The 8385-nt window shown below is 52.8% G+C and overlaps 1 protein-coding gene across 1 annotated transcript; it reads left to right on the top strand.

Moving 5' to 3' along the window:
* Positions 1-3419: 3419 nt before the first annotated feature.
* IUM83_19067 (Carbonic anhydrase) lies at positions 3420-6192 on the top strand (the record flags this gene model as incomplete). The annotated part of the gene is made up of 6 exons (XM_067944096.1): positions 3420-3444; positions 3515-3630; positions 3710-3758; positions 5482-5532; positions 5610-5868; positions 5943-6192. The coding sequence occupies 6 exons, from the start codon at positions 3420-3422 to the stop codon at positions 6190-6192; spliced, it is 750 nt and encodes a 249-aa protein (XP_067787848.1).
* Positions 6193-8385: the final 2193 nt, after the last annotated feature.

An 8385-nucleotide genomic window follows, 5' to 3' on the forward strand; every position in this document is an offset into this window, starting at 1 on the left:
CTAAAGAAACCTGGATGAACGTCACTATCTCCCCTCTCTTTAGTACACGACGCGCACCTAATACAAGTCCTGCAGGATGGCGATTGCTCATGCCAAGCGCTTGTACCACCACCACCGGGATGCTTGGACGAACACGGCTCGACACGGCAAGTTAAGTGCGCGAGACGAGGCGGATGCGTATCAGCCATCTCGTGCGCTTTTGACACGCGAAGGACGCCGTCTCCCGTGATACAGATTTCCCTGGCAAAGAGAGAATTGCGACCAGCTATTTACCTCGGACAAAGAATGTGATCGTGCAAGGGATTTGCGGACTAGTTCTACTGAAACACTATTAAATGTATAGATTAATGGATTTCGTCGTGCAAAGTGCACGCAGTCTATTTTAGAAAATATTTTGAGACTTCAAATCTAGTGAACAGTCGCACAACAGCATCATGGAGACCCTGGACGCTCGAGTTGATGAAGTACTCGGCAACACCACCGCAGCGTCCACCAAATACGTGTATTGTCGTGCATTGATACAGCTTGTGGGGTGGTTATATGCCAACACAGATCGTGATCACCGTGAAGTCCTGTTTACAAGGCAATTTCTCGCACTGGAGTCTGTCAATGATGACAGCATATCTCAATGGTTCACACGTGAACCTTTGGAGAGCCCCATGGACCTGCAGGTGCTAACGACTAAGGATTGCATGCGCTATTTAACCTCGATGGAGCAGCGCGGTATAGGAGGGAAGTCCACGTTTGGTAATGTTCGTTCGGCTTTAGTGTATCTGTACGCTACGACTGAGCACTCACGTCCTCATGATTTTGACCGCCAAATGATAAGATATTTCAAGGGACTTCATCACACTGTTGCCCGCACTGCACAGCGAAACAACGAGCGACTTACTGAGGGTAAGGAGCCGTTCTCATTTTCGATGTACAAAGAGATTGCCAAAGCTATGCTGCGCTCAAGCAAGAAGAAAGATGGTTTTGGTCACTCCTTTTTACTTATTTGTTGGAATTTAATGGGCCGCGCTAAGAATGCAGCAACCATTCGACATGCACATGTTTCGTGGCAAGAAGATGTCGTTACCATAAAATTTGCACACATGAAGAACGACCAAGACGGTAGTCGTCCTAGGGATCCTCGCCATATTTACGCCAATCCGACGATGCCAGAGATTTGTCCGATTTTGGGCTTGGGGATTTATTTTGCTGTTCTGGGCTTCGCCAGCGATGGAAAATTATTCAAGGGTGGAAATCAATACAGTCGATTTCTCAAGTTACTGAAACGCGTGCTCATTGCAAGATGTGCTATCAAAGTTAGGGATGACAGTGAAGGATTTTGGCACTCATTCGGCGAGGAAAGGAGATTCTGCATACGCTAGCGGTTGCTCAACGTCAGGTCCGTCCGCTGCGTCAATATGCCTTCGCGCTGGCTGGACTCGTCCTGGGATCCAGGACAAGTATGTGAGATTTGAGGCTGCTTGTGATATGATTGTTGGGCGCTATGTGTCTGGTCTGCCCTTTGATTCACCAAACTTTGCTACATTACCCCCATTTTTTAGCCCAGTAGCCAGCTCTGAAGAAGATCGATTGGAGCTAGAAAAGCGTTTAAAGTTTGCCGTGGATACCATCTATTCTGGAGCACCACCAAGCTTGCGAATGGTGTGTCAGTTCGGTCTTGCTTCAATACTGTATCACTTTGTGTTCTTACGCGAACACTTGCCACATAATCACCTGCTGTTCACTACCTCTTTATTTACACCATGCAATCGATCGCATTTTGAGTGGCTTCGCCAACGAGTTGTTTGTCGTAATTTTCAAGTCAATGATCCCATCACTCCAAGTGGAATTCCTTCACATGTGGGAATAATGGTCAACTTGGCACAGTACAAAGCGGAAATTGATTCGTTAAAACAAGGTCTGACTGATTCCTTCGAGAATACTCTTAAATGGCACGTCCATGGTTCAATAATGACGATCGAGGCGTTGGAATCAGCTTTTGCTGCGGTTCTTGCTCGTTCACAACTTAGTTGTACCCATTTAGCTGGCGAACAACCGGATAGAAGGACTGTTGATGTCGTTTCCACGACGGAATCACCTCTCGAACTACAGCAATGGGGTGGTGGCTTTTACCGAGTTGCAGAAGATTTTGTACTTCCTAACGGGACCCTCCGGCTAATATGGCAGCATTGGTGTGTTGGATCACCTGCACTACGGATTCTGTCAAAGCATGACATGGCTACCCGAGTTGGAAAGGTTCGGCTAGCTGAGCTCCAGCGACTGATGCATGTTATAGAAGGCTTACTATCAAACACCGAGCTGCGCCGAGCCAAAAGCTCTACCGACTGTGTTGGCCTTCTGTACGAGCAGATCAAATCTCGTCTTTCGTTTTCGTCTGTGTCTAGTAGGGGCAGAGAACGAAGATTAGATCACTTGTCGTTGAAAACACTAGCTAGAGAGAAGAGTACCCAAAACTTACGCTGAAAAACGTATATTTTCTTTCTTTTTTCGAGCTGATCACGCATCGAGTCCCATCGTGCAAATTGCACGATGGATTCTAGTGAATGATTGCATTCTCGTGAACCCATTAGCTGTTTGTATGCCTGAAATAACTGCATTCGGTGAAATCTTCGTGCCCAGTGCACGAAGAAATGCATAGAAACCACAAGTTTTACACGAAGTTTTCCTGACAAGTAGTAATTCAGTACGTGTGCCTTTCTGCGATGGCCGTACCAACTTTGTAGCTTCGCAGACTTTATTGGTCCGACCTTTCTCTCTTTGCCGGGGAATTCTGTATGTATTGATGCCTAGGTTCGACAGCACGCCAGCGCGGACGACCACCTTCAGTACGAACGGAATGGGCTTGGACACCGATGCCAATTCCGTCGTGGACGTTAGAGGGGCTACGCGTGGTTGACGCCTCTATCATGCCCAACAACGTCAGTGGGATCCTCATGCTTGCCGAGAAGGCTGCCGACATCATTCTTGGTAACCCAGCGCTTCCTCAGTCCGACGTACTGGTGTATGAAGCTACGAACTGGGAGGCAAGCCAAAGGTGAAGGAGACATGAGCACACTGGCAATAAAAATCGTCCACTTATCAAAATCTGTCCCGTTGTCTTCTTCAAAGTAAGGAGCGAGGTTGGTGCGTTAGTCAGCGCCATGTCCCGTCATTCTTTTACGTTGGGTGCGTCCCAGGGTGACAATATGCTCTGAACTTGAGTCGGACATCAGCAAAATTGCCTCCAGTTCTCGATTTTCCGTCCAAGTGCAGAGATGACAACTTCTACCAAGATTTCAACGACTCAACTCTCGTCCGGGTTGGCGTCAATCGGGCAACGTCAGTACCATCCACTGCTGTCTAAGTTGCAGCAACCCGACCTCGTGCGCGCACAGGGGTTTATCGACGGCGAGTGGGTCGAGGCGCTTATGCACGAGCATTTCATCGTCGAGGGTATGTAGTGTGAGGTATTCTCCCCACACGGAACTAGAATTGACTCATGGAAGTGTTGTGCCGTTTGCAGATCCTGCGACGGAGCTGGAAGTTGCTCGCGTGACTAGCATGGGGGCCGAGGACACCCACACTGCAGTCACTGCAGCGATGTCGGCTCAGCGTGAATGGAAGAGGTCCACCCCACCGGTAAGACATTCGATGGCACCGTGATCAAAGCGTCAACGACTAATGGGGTGCTGGGTATCTCGTCTCCATTACGATGTAGGGTCGAGCGAAGCTGCTGAGAGAATGGGCGGCTGCGATCACTGCTAACAGTCAAGACTTGGCAATCATCGGATCCGTGGAGTGCGGCAAACCGCTGGCTGAAGCCAAGTGGGAAGTTGAGCTTGCCGTTGGCGTGATCGAGTACTTCGCTCACGAAATCGTGCGCTCCAGCGGGTTCCTCATTTATCCGAGCGATCCGAGGCAAAAGATTCTTGTCTCGAAGGAGCCCGTTGGTGTATGTGGTATCGTGACGCCGTGGAATTTTCCTTACGCGATTTTGGGTCTCAGTCTCGGGCCTCCGCTCGCTGCTGGGTGCGCTGTTGTGGTCAAACCTGCAGGCGAGACGCCGCTGTCGATGCTTGCCTTGGCCACGCTCGCTGAGGAGGTGGGGTTTCCAGCTGGAGTTATCAATGTGGTGACTGCCCCTCGAGAGAGATCGGAGGAGGTTGGGCGCGTGCTGACGTCAAGGACCGAAGTCCGAAAAATCTCGTTTGCGGGCTCGACACAAGTTGGAAAGTGGCTGATGCGTCAGTCGTCCGAGTCTCTCAAGCGTCTGTCGCTCGAGCTGAGTGGCAACGCGGCGTTCATCGTGTTCGAAGACGCCGACCTGGACAAGGCCGTCGATGGTCTGATCAATAGTAAGTTCTCCAACACCGGCCAGGCCTGCATGGCGAGCAACCGCATCTTCGTCCACTCCTCGGTCTACGAAGCGTTTGCTGCCAAGGTCGTGGACAAAGTGAAGCGACTCAAGATGGGTCTGCCTCTCGAAGAGGGCGTGCAGCTAGGCCCGCTCATCGGACCCTCGGCCGTCAAGACAGTCGCCGGTTTGGTCGAAGACGCAGTAGCTCACGGCGCGAAGGTCCTGCTTGGTGGAAGAACGAGCGACCTGGGCAAGAACTTTTATGAGGCCACGGTGCTGCTCGACGTGAACGAGTCCATGCGTGTGTGGCGAGAGGAGATTTACGGTCCTGTGATTCCGATGTCCTCGTTTTTGAGCGAGGAGGAGGTGGTGCAGAAGGCGAATGCTACTGCCGCTGGACTCGCCGCGTACTTCTACACTCGGGACGTGGCTCGCATCTTTCGCGTTGCCAGCGAGTTGGAGTGCGGCATGGTCGGCGCGAACAGCGAGTTGGTGACGCACGTCGGGGCTCCGTACGGCGGCGTGAAGGAGTCCGGGCTCGGTCGGGAGGGAGCGGCCGAGGGCCTGCAGGAGTACCAAGAGACCAAGATGGTTTGCATCGGCGGGCTCGAGTAACGCTTGGTCGTGCCGGAGCCTGTCCCAATGAGCTCACTAGGACGACTCATGGCGGGTGAAGCCTGTTGTGAACCTGTTGCATAGTGCGCGTTTCCTGGGTGGCGAAAGTTTCATGATTCAATGGTCGGTTCGTTTCAAGCTAAGCCATGAACTAACAGCACAACTGCCAGCAGCCTGCTCCTTGCTACTCACTCTATCAGCCCCTCACTCTTGTTTTTGCCGTCCAAGCCTCGCACCGTTCACCTCGAGACCCTCTCCTGCTCGTTCCACACTAACGATGAAGTTTTCGCTGTCTGCTGCTCTTTTGCTGCTGGGAGCCACCGCCTTCCAGTCTGCTCTGGCCGAAGACCCCGCGTACACCTACAAAAGTGATGACTCGGATGCGTTGAGTCCGCCCGAGTGGGCCCAAGGCTACCCGACGTGCGGTGGTTCCAGGCAATCACCCATCGACATCACCAAGTCCAAGCTGTGCAGCGTTTACCAGCCCCCTCCAGGCTCGTTCGCGGGCTCCTGCCCAGACTACAACATGACGGAGAACGAGGAGTCTTACAAGGCCGCGGTAATTGGAGGTACGCTCACGTGTCTTGGCTAGATCGCCACCATGCTTCTGTCAATGCTCACATGTTGCTGTCCGCCCAAACTGTAGGCAATTGCACCGTCACGGCCAAGGGAGAGACCTACAACTACGCCCAGTTCCACGTGCACACTCCGTCCGAGCACACCATCGACGGCCAGGCGTTCGACGGAGAGATTCACTTCGTGCACAAGAAGGCGGACGGCTCGGCGGCGCTCGTGATCGGGCTCTTCCTCCGGAAAACGGATGCCGCCGACACGGAGCCGGCCGTGGACATCATCGTGGACGCCATGAGCGACGTCACCTTCAACACGTCGATCCCTATGACCCTGTACGTGTTATCTACGTTCCAACAACTAGTAAAACTGTGGTGGTGATTGTCACCAACGCTTGTTGTTCCTGCAGCGGCTCGTACTCGGAGCTCATCGGAGCTTACGTCGAGAAGGGCCACGTTTTCAACTACGCCGGCAGTTTGACGACCCCGCCGTGCACCGAATTCGTGGACTGGTGGGTGGTTCGCACTCCGATTCCGATCTCGTCGGCCCAGTTCGACCGCATCGAGGCGAACCTCGCCGAGCTCGAGATCACTGACGACGGCAAGAACGCTCGTCCTGTCCAACGTCTCAACGGCCGCACTGTCACGACGTACAACTAAACTTCCGCTGCCAAACGAATAGACAACTTGGCGTATATACAACACTTGTGTTTGACCCGCCAATAACTGGTGTGCATCAGCAACAATTTCTGCTCTCGCTGAACCTATCATCCTTCGCCGCGGATTCTCCTGTAGTCATCACTTCTTTTGAGCGCAAGGAATCCCGTGTGTTAGGTTTGGGCTCATTCCCAAAGGAGCTTTGCCGAGCAAAGAAGCAGTCGAGCCGCAACTCCACTTCGCTTCGCAGCGCCACGTGAGCCAGTCGCTGGGAATGCCAAGCTTGTGCGCTCCAAGGGTTTTGTGAATGGCGAGCGGATCGAAGGAGTGAAGGCAAATACTTCTCCGTCGTAGGTAAGCGAGGCGGTTTTGTTTGAATAGTGTCTTTCGCCTGCAGCTCAACTAGCCCGTGATTGCATTGCAGACCCTGCCACCGAAGAAGACCTAGCTCACGTTGCGTGGATGGGAAAAGCAGAAGCCCACGAAACCATTGCGGCTGCAGCCCAGTTTCGATGACAGAACGTCGCCGGTACGTCGTAGCAAAGTTCCTTCCTTTAACGCGAATTTTGGGATCGGACATGTGAATGTCCATGAAATCGACTAGGCTCGTTCGGCGGTGATGAAGAAATGGCACGCCTTGGTCATCGAGAACGTGGAGGATCTCGCAGTGATCGCGTCTTGAGAGAGCCCTACGCATCTTGAGGAAGGTCGAGCGGAGGTGGATTTCACTGCTGGCATTATCGACTTCTACGCGCACGAAATTGCGCGCTCCGGTGGGTACTCGCTCCAGTAGGTACTCGTTTTTTCTGTCGGTCGCTGACAAGATAGTGCTGGTCATGAAGGAGCCCATCGGCGTGTGCACTATCATGTCACCCTGGAATTTTCTCTACGCGACGGCAGTACGCAACTTGGTTCCTTGTGTGGCATCTGGATGCGCTGCAGTTGTGAAGCCGTCGGGCAAAACTCCTCTGTCCATGCTAGCGCTGGCGAAGTTGGGAGAAGGTGCTGGCGTCTCAGCAGGGGTGATCAACGTGATCACAGTGCCTCGCGGCAGTCACTCCGGGATTGGAAAGGAGCTGAGCGAGAACCCCGATGTATGCTTGGTCGCGTTCACGGGGCCCACTTCTGCTGGCATAAAGCTGGTGGAGCAGGCTGCCTCGACGGTGCAGTACGTTGTCCTCGAGCTTGGCGGCAACGCCCCGTTCATCGTGTTTGAAGACACCGAGATCGAGAACGGGCTCGATGGACTCATCGCAGCCAAGTTTCGCAACAGCGGGCAGACGTGTGTGACCAGCAGTCGCGTATTCACGGCTAAGCTGGTCAAACGTGTGAAGAATCTCAAGCTTGGGTTGCCACTCGAGCACGGAGTGAAGGTGGGACTGGGGAAGCGGTTGAAAAAGTTGCCGGCTCGGTGGAAGACGCAGTGCTGCGCGGGGCCAAGGTTCTGGTCAGTGTACAGCCCAGTTACGTAGGCAAGAATTTCTACGAGGCCACCGTCCTGGCGGATGTGAGCGAGGAGGTACGAATCTGGAGTGAGGAGATTTCCCGCCCGGTCGTTCCGCTGGTAGAATCTCATTGTGATCATATACAGAACTGATCAGATCTATGAACAGGTTTTTTGCATAATGCAAATGGGAGGGCACTTGAGCATAGCTAGTGACGGCAAGAATTACAGTGCATGCACAGGTGCTGCACGGATAGATGGCAGGCAAAAGGCAGGTATATGATTGAAGTTAGCTGGTCAACAGGCTAGTATCCGTGCTAACAGTGGTTGCATTTATTAGCTGAAGCAGCAGCAGATGACGAAGCAACAGGGCCCGACTCCGTAGGGTTTTCCAATTCCTCCGGCAGATCAACAGCGTTGGGCAGCACAATAGTCTCGCGCGTTAAGCGGTGAGCCGTCCACGCCGAATGTCGGCCTGTTGCTGAACATACTCAGCCGAAATCCGCTTGATAACTGTCACAAATGTAGCCATTGAAGGGTGTGGTGGTGGGGAAGCGAGTATTGAGAACGCGATTAAAGCGTTCTAGCGGATTGTTTGTTCGTGCTACTAGCTCGTCATCTATCCCATGAACATTCTAAAGTTCTACAGAATAGCCATCAATCCACGTTCGTTGAAAGTACTCCCAAAACTCGTGCCACTTAGGCACCGAGTATCGAATTTCTTGCTCTGCGCAACGGCGTTTCATTTCCAG

This window comes from Phytophthora cinnamomi (assembly GCF_018691715.1).
Source record: "Phytophthora cinnamomi strain GKB4 chromosome Unknown Contig57, whole genome shotgun sequence".
Taxonomy (NCBI): Eukaryota; Oomycota; class Peronosporomycetes; order Peronosporales; family Peronosporaceae; genus Phytophthora; species Phytophthora cinnamomi.